The sequence below is a fragment of the Eleutherodactylus coqui genome, chromosome 2 (genome assembly GCF_035609145.1).
Source record: "Eleutherodactylus coqui strain aEleCoq1 chromosome 2, aEleCoq1.hap1, whole genome shotgun sequence".
In the NCBI taxonomy this organism is placed as follows: domain Eukaryota; kingdom Metazoa; phylum Chordata; class Amphibia; order Anura; family Eleutherodactylidae; genus Eleutherodactylus; species Eleutherodactylus coqui.
In genome coordinates this window covers 45,467,936-45,482,253 of record NC_089838.1, presented here as the reverse complement: position 1 = coordinate 45,482,253, position 14,318 = coordinate 45,467,936, and the positions used below count along the sequence as shown (strand labels likewise).

Genomic DNA, 14,318 nt, shown 5'->3' with positions numbered 1-14,318 from the left:
GTCTCCACAGAGGCCTCACTGACTGTAGCTGTAACCATTATATAACTGTGCCTCACTGACTGTAACCATTATATATTTGTGCTTCACCGATTGTAGCTGTAACTATTATAAATCTGTGCCTCAATGTAGCTATAACCATTATCTATCTGTGCATCACCGACTGTAGGTGTAACCATTATATTTTTGCCTCATCGACTGTAGCTGTAACCATTATATATCTGTGCCTCCCAGACTGTAGCTGTAACCATTATATATCTGTGCCTCCCCGTCTATAACTGTATACACTATATATTTGCATCACCAACTGTAGCTGTAACCATTATATTTTTGCCCCACCGACTGTAGCTGTAACCATTACATATCTGTGCCTCCCCGACTGTAGCTGTAACCATTATATATCTGTGCCTCCCCGACTGTAACTGTAATCATTATATATTTGCTTCACCAACTGTAACTGTAACCATTATATATTCGTGCTTTACCGATCGTAACTCTAATTTGCTTCACTGACTGTAGCTGTAACCATTATGTACCTGTGCCTCACTGACTGTAACCATTATATATTTGTGCTTCACCGATTGTAGCTGTAACTATTATAAATCTGTGCCTCAATGTAGCTATAACTATTATCTATCTGTGCATCACCGACTGTAGGTGTAACCATTATATTTTTGCCTCATCGACTGTAGCTGTAACCATTATATATCTGTGCCTCCCAGACTGTAGCTGTAACCATTATATATCTGTGCCTCCCCGTCTATAACTGTATACACTATATATTTGCATCACCAACTGTAGCTGTAACCATTATATTTTTGCCCCACCGACTGTAGCTGTAAACATTATATATCTGTGCCTTCCCGACTGTAACTGTAATTATTATATATTTGCATTACTAACTGTAACTGTAACCATTATGTATTTGCATCACCGACTGTAACTGTAGCGATTATATTTTTGTCTCACCGATGGTAATTGTAATCATTATATATCTGTGCCTCCCCGACTGTAGCTGTAACCATTATATATCTGTGCCTCCCCGACTGTAACTGTAATCATTATATATTTGCTTCACCAACTGTAACTGTAACCGATATATATTCGTGCTTTACCGATCGTAACTCTAATTTGCTTCACTGACTGTAGCTGTAACCATTATGTACCTGTGCCTCACTGACTGTAACTATTATGTATTTGTGCTTCACCGACTGTAGCTGTAACTATTATATATCTGTGCCTCCATGACTGTAACTGTATACATTATATATTTACCTCTCTGACTGTAGCTGTAACCATTATATATCTGTGCCTCCCCGACTATAACTGTAATCTTTATTTATTTGCATCACCAACTGTAACTGTAATCATTATATTTTTGCCTCACGGAGTGTAACTGTAACCGTTATATATCTGTATCGCACCGTAGCAGAGTCTGTTGTACATCTCTGTCTTAGAATACCCATGTGTCTTCTACCTCACTGTAACCATTATACGTGTGCAATCGTGGACCGCGGCAGGAAGTCTTCTACGGCCGGAGGGGAGGTGCTGGATGCCAGCAGCAGAGTCCATCAGGATTTCCCAGCTCACACCTGTATGTTCAGTGACTGCAGAGACGACTCTTCATGTTGTTTTTTTATTATTTGGTCAATAAAAAAAGCACTCGCCGCGTTCGTCTCCGGTTTATTTATCTTTAGAAAACACTGAGGCCGGTATGCGACATGCTGGACTGAATGGGACAGAGGGCAAGAAGGTTCACGTAGGTGGGAGAAGGCACTGTTTGATGGTACCAGGGTTGGAACAAAAGAGAGTGCATGGTGTCGGCATGAGGGGAGCGACACAGAGTCTTTAACTGAAATACGCTGCAGTCTGTGACAACCATAGTCCTCCCTTCCCCCATTCCAGACATTATACGATAGGGAGGAGACTCCATCATGGACCTTAATTAACAGCAGAGTCACTCTGTACATACATTACTTATCCTGTATTATACTCCAGAGCTGCACTCACTATTCTGCTGGTGGAGTCACTGTGTACATACATTACTTATCCTATACTGATCCTGAGTTACATCGTATATTATACTCCAGAGCTTCACTCACTATTCTGCTGTGGAGTCACTGTGTACATACATTACTTACCCTATACTGATCCTGAGTTACATCCTATATTATACTCCAGAGCTGCACTCACTATTCTGCTGCTGGAGTCACTGTGTACATACATTACTTATCCTGTACTGATCCTGAGTTACATCCTGTATTATACTCCAGAGCTTCACTCACTATTCTGCTGCTGGCGTCACTGTGTACATACATTACTTATCCTGTACTGATCCTGAGTTACATCCTATATTATACTCCAGAGCTGCACTCACTATTCTGCTGCTGGAGTCACTGTGTACATACATTACTTATCCTGTACTGCTGCTGAGTTACATCCTGTATTATAATCCAGAGCCGCACTCCCTGTGTACATACGCTATGAGTTCAACTTTGGATTACAATACAGCATAATATCAGGTGTGCAGTGACTCCGCTGTTTACAGAGATTCATTCTATATGTACATAGTGGGCGGTGGTATACCCTTTTGCGCCGTCCGCTTTGCATTGGGTTTCTGGCCACCTCTCGAATTCTAATCAGACATGTCAGGGGGTCACATAATTTTTGGTTTGGAATCCCCTGACACGTCTGCAGGAAGCTGCTCCTGGCTCTGATATGCTCTCTTCAGAGAAATGAAGGCGAAGAATCAGTGACAGATGAGGACAGAGAGGCCCTTTAACCCTTTGTCTTCTATGCAGCCGATTGGAAGGGTTTGGGGTTTGAACAGCTTAAAGAAGCCTTTCAAAACCTTCAGAAAATGGGCGGAGCTGGAGGAGGGGCCAGATGTGACGGTAATTGAGTTAAAGTTCTGCGTTCGCTCTTTTTTTATATGGAGTCTCTAGGAGCAAAGTGATTGGCTAATGCTGCAGATAGTCGAAGGATTCCCGGCGTAGAAGACCCACAACGTCTCTTTTTCCGTAAGTGAAGGAGCCAACATTTGTAGGTGCATAGATCGGACCGTGGCTATTGCTAGATCTCACCAAAAAGTCGGCCAAACGCTGAGTGACACAAGTCGCTGTGTTACATTTCCTCTTCTCCACACGACTCCTGCAGAAGAGGGAACAAATGGAGAGTATATAAAGAAGCTCAAAGCAACAATCAGTAGAAATGTATATAGATATATCAGGGGTTAGTACAGAAATCTCTCCCATTATCTATTATACACAGGCTGTAACAAGGGGGCGCTCTAATAACTATGTATAGATATATCATGGGTCAGTACAGAGATCTCTCCCATCATCTATTTAAACCCAGGATTGTAACAAGGGGGCGCTCTAATAACTATGTATAGATATATCAGGGTCAGTACAGAGATCTGTCCCATCATCTATTATACCCAGAACTGTAACAAGGGGGCGCTCTAATAACTGTATAGCTATAAGAGGGGTCAGTACAGAGATCTCTCACATCATCTATTTATACCCAGGACTGTAACAAGGGGGCGCTCTGAAAACTCTGTAAAATATATTAGGGGTCGGTACAGAGATCTTCCCCATTATCCATTATACCCAAGACTGTAACAAGAGGGTGCTCTAATAACAATGTATAAAATATCAGGGGTCAGTACAGAGATCTCTCCCATCATCTATTATTCCCAGGACTGTAACAAGGGGGCGCTCTAATAACTATGTATAGATATATCAGGGGTCAATACAGAGATCTCTCACATCATCTATTTTCAGCCTTGCTATGTCACTAGATCTCCACAGGGGTGAGCGGTTTAATAGTCTGCAGGATATATCACAGTGTATCAGGAGGGAGAGTGGATGTTCTGCACATCGCTGGAGGTGTAGTAGTCAGTAGTATATCACCTTAGTTGCTAGGCTGATAGTATAATGAGTTAATCCAATGTTACCTCTTTTGCCGGTTGCTCTCCAGCAGAACTGGGCGGTTGCTCACGTTGGGGATCCGTTCCTTCTCTGTGCTCACATTGGGGATATCACGAGTCATTCTGTGCATAGAGGGTATAGTAAATGTGAGCTCTGCGGACCACTAAGCGTCGGCTGCAATCACACTCACCTGTCCGTGGGGGCCGCGTCCAAGCAGCTGAGGGTCACCAACAGCAGGAGGCAGAGGAGGCTCAGCCCTGGGTGCCTCATTGTATTCTCTAGAGGGAACTGAGGAGTAAAGACTACAGATCACTCCAGGGGCCCCTAATACAGCGCTGCCAGTGGAGGATATAACCCTGTGTGTGTTATTCTGATGGGGTTATAACCCTTCGTGTGTCAGGAAAAGGGGGATATGACCTTTTGTGTGCCATGCAGGGGGGATATAACCGTGTGTGACAGGCAGAGAGTGATTTCACCATGTGTATACCAGGTAAAAGGGGAATAAAACCCAGTGTGTGCCAAGTAGAGGGAGATATAACCCTGTGTTGGAAAAGTAGAGGGGGATATAACCCTTTGTGTGCCAGGTAGAGGGGGATATAACCCTGTGTGTGCCAGGTACAGGGGGATATAACCCTGTGTGTGCCAGGTAGAAGGGGATATAACCATATGTGTGCCAGGTAGAGGGGGATATAATCATGTGCTGGAAAGGTAGAGGGGGATATAACCATGTGTGTGCCAGACAGAAGGTGATTTGACCCTGTGTGTGCCAGGCAGAGGGGGATAGAACCCTGTGTTAGAAACGAGAGGGGGATATAACCCTGTGTATACCAGGTAAAGGGCGATATAACCCTGTGTCTGCCAGGCAGAGGGGGATATAACCCTGTGTGTGCCAGGTAGAAGGGGGTATAACCATGTGAGTGCCAGGTATAGGTGCAATATTACACTGTGTGTGCGAGGCAGAGTGGGATATAACCCTTTGTGTGCCAGGTAGAGGAGGGATAATTCCCTGTGGGATATAACCCTGTGTGTACAAGGTAGAGGGGAATATAACTCTGTATATGCCAGATAGAGGGGAATATAACCATTTGTGTGCCAGACAGAAGGTGATCTAACTCTGTGTGTGCCAGGTAAAGTGGGATAAAAACCCGTTTGTGCCAGAAGAGGATATAACCCTTTGTGTACCAGGCAGAGAGTCATTTAACGATGTGTATACCAGGTAAAGGGACATATAACCCTGTGTCTGCCAGGTATAGGGAGTGTGTAACTCTGTGGGGGCCTGGTTGAGGGGGGAAAATTACCCTGTGTGTACCAGGCAGAGTGGAATATAACCCTGTGTGTGCGCCAGGCAAAGTGGGATATAACGCTTTGTGTGCTAGGTAGAGGAGGAATATAATCCTGTGTGTGCCAAGCAGCAGGGGGATATAACCCTGTGTGTGCCAGTTAGAGGGAAATATAACCCTGTGTTGGAAAGGTAAAGGGGGATATGGTATTAGTGTTCAAGATACACTAATACCGGGGGATATAACCATGTGTGTGCAAGGTAGAGGGGGATGCAACTTTGTGTATGCCAGGTAGAGGGGGATACAACCCTGCGTGTGCCATGGAGAAGGGTGATTTAACCCTGTGTGTGCTAAGTATAGGGTGAATATTACTTTGTAGAGTGGGTTATAACCCTTTGTGTGCCAGGTAGAGGAGGAATATAATCCTATATGTGCCAGGCAGAAGATAGGATATACCCCTGCGTGTGCCAAGTAGAGGGTGGATATTATTCTGTGGGTGATAGGCAGAATGCAATATAGCCCTGTCTGTGCTAGGTAGAGGGGGTATTTAACCCTGTGTGTGCCAGTAGGGGGGGGTTAAAATCCTATGTGTTCCAGGCAGAGGGGGACATAACCCTGTATGTGCCTGACCGAGAAGGATATATTCCTGTGTCTGCCAGGTAGAGGGGGATATAATCCTATGTGTGCCAGGTAGTGGGGGATTATAATTATGTGTGTTAGGTAGAGGGTGGATAGAACCCTGTTTGTGCACCAGGCAGAGGGAGATATAATTATGTGTGTGTGTGTAAGTTAGATGGGGGATATTGCACTATGTGTGGCAGACCGAAGGTGCTATAACCCTGGGTGTGCCAGGTAGAAAGAGGATATAACCCCGTGTGCACCAGGCAGATAGGGACAGAACCCTTTTTGTGCTAGGTAGAGGGGGAATATAATCCTATGTGTGCGAGTCAGAAGGGGGATATAACCTTGTATGTGCGAGGTAGAGGGGGGATATAACGGGCGTAACTATACAGGATGCAGGGGATGCGGTTGCACCCGGCCCCAGGAGTCTTAGTGGGACCTTAAGGCCTCTCTTCTCCATATAGGGAGCCCAGTACTATAAATAAAATATTAAATTTTGGGGCCCTGTTACAAATTTTGCATGGGGGCCCAGAAGCTTCAGGTTACGCCTCTAATATAACCCTTTGTATGCCAGGCAGAGGGGAATAGAATTCTGTGTGTCCGGTAGAGGGGGATATAGCCATGTGTGTGCCAGGCAGAGTGTGATATAACCCTTTGTGTGCCAGGTTGAAGGGCAATATAACCCTTTGTGTGTCAGGTAGAGGAGGATATAAACCTGTTTGTGGCAGGTAGATGGGGATATAATCATGTGTTGGAAAGGTAGAGGGGGATATACCCATGTGTTTGCCAGGTTGGGGGGGACAAAGCCATGTGTGTGCCTGGTAGGGGGGATATAACCATGTGTGTGCCAGCTAGTGGGGGCTATACCCATGTGTGTGCCAGGTTGGGGGGACATACCCATGTGAGTACCAGGTTGGAGGGGATATAACCATGTGTGTGCCAGGTAGAGCGGGATATAATCATGCGTATGCAAGGTATTGGGGGATAAATCCATGCATGTGCCAGGTAGCGGGGTATATAACCATGTGTGTGCCAGGTAGACGGAGGATAGAACCATGTGTTGAAAAGGTAGAGGGGGCTATAACCATGGGTGTGCCAGGCAGAGGGGGATAGAACCCCTGTGTCTGCCAGGTAAAGGGGAATATAAACCTGTTTGTGCCAGGTAGAAGGGGATATTACTCTGTGTGCCAGGCAGAGTGGGATATAACCCTTTGAGTGCCAGGTAGAGGGGGGATACAATCCTGTATGTGCAAGGCAGGGGAGGATATAATTATGTGTGTGCCAGGTAAAAGGGGGATATAACACTGTGTGTGTCAGGTAGAGGGGAGATATAGTCATGTGTTTGCCAGGCAGAGGAGGATAAAACCTTGTGTGTGCCAGGTAGATAGGAATTTAACCCTGTATTGGAAAGGTAGAGGAGAATATAACCCTGTGCCCAGGTAGAGGGAGATATAACCCTGTATGTGCCAGTTAGAGGGGGATATAACTCTGTGTGTGCCAGGTAGAGTGGGATATAACACTGTATGTGCCAGGTAGAGGGGGATATAACTCTGTGTGTGCCAGGTAGAGGGAGATATAACCCTCTATGTGCCAGGTAGAGGGGGGATATAATTCTGTGTGTGCCAGGTAGAGGGGGTATAATCCTGTATGTGCCAGGTAGAGGGAGATATAACCCTTTGTGTGCTAGGTAGAGGGGGGAAAATTACCCTGTGTGTACCAGGCAGAGTGGAATATAACTCTGTGTGTGCGCCAGGCAAAGTGGGATATAACGCTTTGTGTGCTAGGTAGAGGAGGAATATAATCCTGTGTGTGCCAAGCAGCAGGGAGATATAACCCTGTGTTGAAAAAGTAGAGGGGGATATAACCCTGTGTGTGCCAGGTCGAGGGGGATATAACCCTGTGAGTGCCAAGTAGAGGGGGATATAACCCTGTGTGTGCCAGGTACAGGGGGATATAACCCTGTGTGTGCCAGGTAGAAGGGGATATAACCATATGTGTGCCAGGTAGAGGGGGATATAATCATGTGCTGGAAAGGTAGAGGGGGATATAACCATGTGTGTGCCAGACAGAAGGTGATTTGACCCTGTGTGTGCCAGGCAGAGGGGGATAGAACCCTGTGTTAGAAACGAGAGGGGGATATAACCCTGTGTATACCAGGTAAAGGGCGTTATAACCCTGTGTCTGCCAGGCAGAGGGGGATATAACCCTGTGTGTGCCAGGTAGAAGGGGGTATAACCATGTGAGTGCCAGGTATAGGTGCAATATTACACTGTGTGTGCGAGGCAGAGTGGGATATAACCCTTTGTGTGCCAGGTAGAGGAGGGATAATTCCCTGTGGGATATAACCCTGTGTGTACAAGGTAGAGGGGAATATAACTCTGTATATGCCAGATAGGGGGGAATATAACCATTTGTGTGCCAGACAGAAGGTGATCTAACTCTGTGTGTGCCAGGTAAAGTGGGATATAAACCCGTTTGTGCCAGAAGAAAGAGGATATAACCCTTTGTGTACCAGGCAGAGAGTCATTTAACGATGTGTATACCAGGTAAAGGGACATATAACCCTGTGTCTGCCAGGTATGGGGGGAATATAATCCTATATGTGCCAGGCAGAAGATAGGATATACCCCTGCGTGTACCAAGTAGAGGGTGGATATTATTCTGTGGGTGATAAGCAGAAGGCAATATAGCCCTGTCTGTGCTAGGTAGAGGGGGTATTTAACCCTGTGTGTGCCAGTAGGGGGGGTTTAAAATCCTATGTGTTCCAGGCAGAGGGGGACATAACCCTGTATGTGCCTGACCGAGAAGGATATATTCCTGTGTCTGCCAGGTAGAGGGGGATATAATCCTATGTGTGCCAGGTAGTGGGGGATTATAATTATGTGTGTTAGGTAGAGGGTGGATATAACCCTGTTTGTGCACCAGGCAGAAGGAGATATAATTATGTGTGTGTGTGTAAGTTAGATGGGGGATATTGCACTATGTGTGGCAGACCGAAGGTGCTATAACCCTGGGTGTGCCAGGTAGAAAGAGGATATAACCCCGTGTGCACCAGGCAGATAGGGATAGAACCCTTTTTGTGCTAGGTAGAGGGGGAATATAATCCTATGTGTGCGAGTCAGAAGGGGGATATAACCTTGTATGTGCGAGGTAGAGGGGGGATATAACGGGCGTAACTATAGAGGATGCAGGGGATGCGGTTGCACCCGGCCCCAGGAGTCTTAGTGGGACCTTAAGGCCTCTCTTCTCCATATAGGGAGCCCAGTACTATAAATAAAATATTAAATTTTGGGGCCCTGTTACAAATTTTGCATGGGGGCCCAGAAGCTTCAGGTTACGTCTCTGATATAACCCTTTGTATGCCAGGCAGAGGGGAATAGAATTCTGTGTGTCCGGTAGAGGGGGATATAGCCATGTGTGTGCCAGGCAGAGTGTGATATAACCCTTTGTGTGCCAGGCTGAAGGGCAATATAACCCTTTGTGTGTCAGGTAGAGGAGGATATAAACCTGTTTGTGGCAGGTAGATGGGGATATAATCATGTGTTGGAAAGGTAGAGGGGGATATACCCATGTGTTTGCCAGGTTGGGGGGGGACAAAGCCATGTGTGTGCCTGGTAGGGGGGATATAACCATGTGTGTGCCAGGTAGTGGGGGCTATACCCATGTGTGTGCCAGGTTGGGGGGACATACCCATGTGAGTACCAGGTTGGAGGGGATATAACCATGTGTGTGCCAGGTAGAGCGGGATATAATCATGCGTATGCAAGGTATTGGGGGATAAATCCATGCATGTGCCAGGTAGCGGGGTATATAACCATGTGTGTGCCAGGTAGACGGAGGATAGAACCATGTGTTGAAAAGGTAGAGGGGGCTATAACCATGGGTGTGCCAGGCAGAGGGGGATAGAACCCCTGTGTCTGCCAGGTAAAGGGGAATATAAACCTGTTTGTGCCAGGTAGAAGGGGATATTACTCTGTGTGCCAGGCAGAGTGGGATATAACCCTTTGAGTGCCAGGTAGAGGGGGGATACAATCCTGTATGTGCAAGGCAGGGGAGGATATAATTATGTGTGTGCCAGGTAAAAGGGGGATATAACACTGTGTGTGTCAGGTAGAGGGGAGATATAGTCATGTGTTTGCCAGGCAGAGGAGGATAAAACCTTGTGTGTGCCAGGTAGATAGGAATTTAACCCTGTATTGGAAAGGTAGAGGAGAATATAACCCTGTGCCCAGGTAGAGGGAGATATAACCCTGTATGTGCCAGTTAGAGGGGGATATAACTCTGTGTGTGCCAGGTAGAGTGGGATATAACACTGTATGTGCCAGGTAGAGGGGGATATAACTCTGTGTGTGCCAGGTAGAGGGAGATATAACCCTCTATGTGCCAGGTAGAGGGGGGATATAATTCTGTGTGTGCCAGGTAGAGGGGGTATAATCCTGTATGTGCCAGGTAGAGGGAGATATAACCCTTTGTGTGCTAGGTAGAGGGGGGAAAATTACACTGTGTGTACCAGGCAGAGTGGAATATAACTCTGTGTGTGCGCCAGGCAAAGTGGGATATAACGCTTTGTGTGCTAGGTAGAGGAGGAATATAATCCTGTGTGTGCCAAGCAGCAGGGAGATATAACCCTGTGTTGAAAAAGTAGAGGGGGATATAACCCTGTGTGTGCCAGGTCGAGGGGGATATAACCCTGTGAGTGCCAAGTAGAGGGGGATATAACCCTGTGTGTGCCAGGTACAGGGGGATATAACCCTGTGTGTGCCAGGTAGAAGGGGATATAACCATATGTGTGCCAGGTAGAGGGGGATATAATCATGTGCTGGAAAGGTAGAGGGGGATATAACCATGTGTGTGCCAGACAGAAGGTGATTTGACCCTGTGTGTGCCAGGCAGAGGGGGATAGAACCCTGTGTTAGAAACGAGAGGGGGATATAACCCTGTGTATACCAGGTAAAGGGCGTTATAACCCTGTGTCTGCCAGGCAGAGGGGGATATAACCCTGTGTGTGCCAGGTAGAAGGGGGTATAACCATGTGAGTGCCAGGTATAGGTGCAATATTACACTGTGTGTGCGAGGCAGAGTGGGATATAACCCTTTGTGTGCCAGGTAGAGGAGGGATAATTCCCTGTGGGATATAACCCTGTGTGTACAAGGTAGAGGGGAATATAACTCTGTATATGCCAGATAGGGGGGAATATAACCATTTGTGTGCCAGACAGAAGGTGATCTAACTCTGTGTGTGCCAGGTAAAGTGAGATATAAACCCGTTTGTGCCAGAAGAAAGAGGATATAACCCTTTGTGTACCAGGCAGAGAGTCATTTAACGATGTGTATACCAGGTAAAGGGACATATAACCCTGTGTCTGCCAGGTATGGGGGGAATATAATCCTATATGTGCCAGGCAGAAGATAGGATATACCCCTGCGTGTACCAAGTAGAGGGTGGATATTATTCTGTGGGTGATAAGCAGAAGGCAATATAGCCCTGTCTGTGCTAGGTAGAGGGGGTATTTAACCCTGTGTGTGCCAGTAGGGGGGGTTTAAAATCCTATGTGTTCCAGGCAGAGGGGGACATAACCCTGTAGGTGCCTGACCGAGAAGGATATATTCCTGTGTCTGCCAGGTAGAGGGGGATATAATCCTATGTGTGCCAGGTAGTGGGGGATTATAATTATGTGTGTTAGGTAGAGGGTGGATATAACCCTGTTTGTGCACCAGGCAGAGGGAGATATAATTATGTGTGTGTGTGTAAGTTAGATGGGGGATATTGCACTATGTGTGGCAGACCGAAGGTGCTATAACCCTGGGTGTGCCAGGTAGAAAGAGGATATAACCCCGTGTGCACCAGGCAGATAGGGATAGAACCCTTTTTGTGCTAGGTAGAGGGGGAATATAATCCTATGTGTGCGAGTCAGAAGGGGGATATAACCTTGTATGTGCGAGGTAGAGGGGGGATATAACGGGCGTAACTATAGAGGATGCAGGGGATGCGGTTGCACCCGGCCCCAGGAGTCTTAGTGGGACCTTAAGGCCTCTCTTCTCCATATAGGGAGCCCAGTACTATAAATAAAATATTAAATTTTGGGGCCCTGTTACAAATTTTGCATGGGGGCCCAGAAGCTTCAGGTTACGTCTCTGATATAACCCTTTGTATGCCAGGCAGAGGGGAATAGAATTCTGTGTGTCCGGTAGAGGGGGATATAGCCATGTGTGTGCCAGGCAGAGTGTGATATAACCCTTTGTGTGCCAGGCTGAAGGGCAATATAACCCTGTGTGTGTCAGGTAGAGGAGGATATAAACCTGTTTGTGGCAGGTAGATGGGGATATAATCATGTGTTGGAAAGGTAGAGGGGGATATACCCATGTGTTTGCCAGGTTGGGGGGGACAAAGCCATGTGTGTGCCTGGTAGGGGGGGATATAACCATGTGTGTGCCAGCTAGTGGGGGCTATACCCATGTGTGTGCCAGGTTCGGGGGACATACCCATGTGAGTACCTGGTTGGAGGGGATATAACCATGTGTGTGCCAGGTAGAGCGGGATATAATCATGCGTATGCAAGGTATTGGGGGATAAATCCATGCATGTGCCGGGTAGCGGGGTATATAACCATGTGTGTGCCAGGTAGACGGAGGATAGAACCATGTGTTGAAAAGGTAGAGGAGGCTATAACCATGGGTGTGCCCATAGAACCCCTGTGTCTGCCAGGTAAAGGGGAATATAAACCTGTTTGTGCCACGTAGAAGGGGATATTACTCTGTGTGCCAGGCAGAGTGGGATATAACCCTTTGAGTGCCAGGTAGAGGGGGATACAATCCTGTATGTGCAAGGTAGAGGAGGATATAATTATGTGTGTGCCAGGTAGAAGGGGTATATAACCATGGGTGTGCCAGGCAGAGTGGTATAGAACCCCTGTGTCTGCCAGGTAAAGGGGAATATAAACCTGTTTGTGCCAGGTAGAAGGGGATATTACTCTGTGTGCCAGGCAGAGTGGGATATAACCCTTTGAGTGCCAGGTAGAGGGGGGATACAATCCTGTATGTGCAAGGCAGGGGAGGATATAATTATGTGTGTGCCAGGTAGAAGGGGGATATAACACTGTGTGTGTCAGGTAGAGGGGAGATATATTCATGTGTTTGCCAGGCAGAGGAGGATAAAACCTTGTGTGTGCCAGGTAGATGGGAATTTAACCCTGTATTGGAAAGGTAGAGGAGAATATAACCCTGTGCCCAGGTAGAGGGAGATATAACCCTGTATGTGCCAGTTAGAGGGGGATATCACCCTGTGTGTGCCAGGTAGAGTGGGATATAACACTGTATGTGCCAGGTAGAGGGGGATATAACTCTGTGTGTGCCAGGTAGAGGGAGATATAACCCTCTATGTGCCAGGTAGAGGGGGGATATAATTCTGTGTGTGCCAGGTAGAGGGGGTATAATCCTGTATGTGCCAGGTAGAGGGAGATATAACCCTTTGTGTGCCAGGTAGAGGGGGATATAATTCTGTGTGTGCCAAGTAGAGGGGAATATAATCCTATGTATGCCTGGCAGAAGGGCGATATAACCTTGTGTGTGCCTAGCATCTGTCAATGTTAACCCTTTGCAAATATGCCAATAGGAACTTGCTCAGAGAGGACTCACCCAGGAGCTGGATCGCAGGAGCAGCAGGAGTCTCCAAGCTGTCATACAGGAAAGTGCTGCTTCTCACTGCTTACCAGTTTATATACCCCTCACACCTGGGGGTGGCACTGCACACACACTAGTGTCACTGCATAGCCATGACGGGGATCCCAGCATCCAGAAGAGAGGACTCCCAGAACCCAGGATAGGAGAAGGGACCCCCAACATCCAGAAGTGGAGAAGGAACCCCCAACACCTAGGATAGGAGAGGGGACCCTCAACACCCAGGATAGAATAGGGGACACCAAAACCCAGGATAGGATAGTGGACCCCCAAAACCCAGGTGAGTAGATGGGACCCCAAAACTCAGGATAGGTGAGGGGACCCCAACACCCAGGATATGGGTGGGGACCCAATACCCAGGATAGGAGAGGGGATCCCCAACACCCAGGAGAGTAGAGGGGACCCCAGGACCCAGGTTAGTAGAGGGGACATCCAGAACCCAGGATAGGAAATGGGTCCCCAAAACCCAGAATGGAAGAGGGAGGCAGAACAAAGAGCAGCACTGAAAACTTCCCTTCTGGATCCTTTTCACATTTATGCAACTGAATTTCATTGAAATGTCTGCAACAAATCGGTGACGTGTGAATATCTGTTCTGTAATATGGCGCCCCCTGCTGTCTACACTCATCTGTAACACTTGGAGCTCCACACCCTGTTATCTACATCGCTGTGAATGAATCAGAGCATGCAGCGGAGAAGAGAAGTATTATCAGACAAGGAGCTGCCACTTATCATCCTTATTATTACACCCCAGCAGCCCCTCCCCCTCTTGTATTGTATTATTAGGCTCTTCTCACATTCCGCTGACCAT

General features: G+C 47.2%; 1 protein-coding gene across 1 annotated transcript; it reads right to left on the bottom strand.

Annotated features, from left to right (window-relative positions):
- Positions 1-2,521: 2,521 nt before the first annotated feature.
- On the bottom strand, positions 2,522-13,502 carry IAPP (islet amyloid polypeptide). The gene is made up of 4 exons (XM_066589742.1): positions 13,466-13,502; positions 4,120-4,217; positions 3,956-4,051; positions 2,522-3,147 (listed from the first exon to the last, which is right to left on the bottom strand). The coding sequence occupies exons 2-4, from the start codon at positions 4,197-4,199 to the stop codon at positions 2,958-2,960; spliced, it is 366 nt and encodes a 121-aa protein (XP_066445839.1). The 5' UTR covers positions 4,200-4,217; positions 13,466-13,502; the 3' UTR covers positions 2,522-2,957.
- Between the last annotated feature and the right edge of the window lie 816 nt (positions 13,503-14,318).

What these genes read in the sequence shown, in the direction of transcription:
- IAPP (XM_066589742.1), bottom strand. Translation starts at nt 4,199, where the DNA reads ATGAGGCACCCAGGGCTGAGCCTCCTCTGCCTCCTGCTGTTGGTGACC. An exon ending in GACGCGGCCCCCACGGACAG is followed by an intron (nt 4,052 to 4,119) that starts GTGAGTGTGATT and finishes CTCTATGCACAG; the next exon opens with AATGACTCGTGATATCCCCA. An exon ending in GAGAGCAACCGGCAAAAGAG is followed by an intron (nt 3,148 to 3,955) that starts GTAACATTGGAT and finishes CCTCTTCTGCAG; the next exon opens with GAGTCGTGTGGAGAAGAGGA.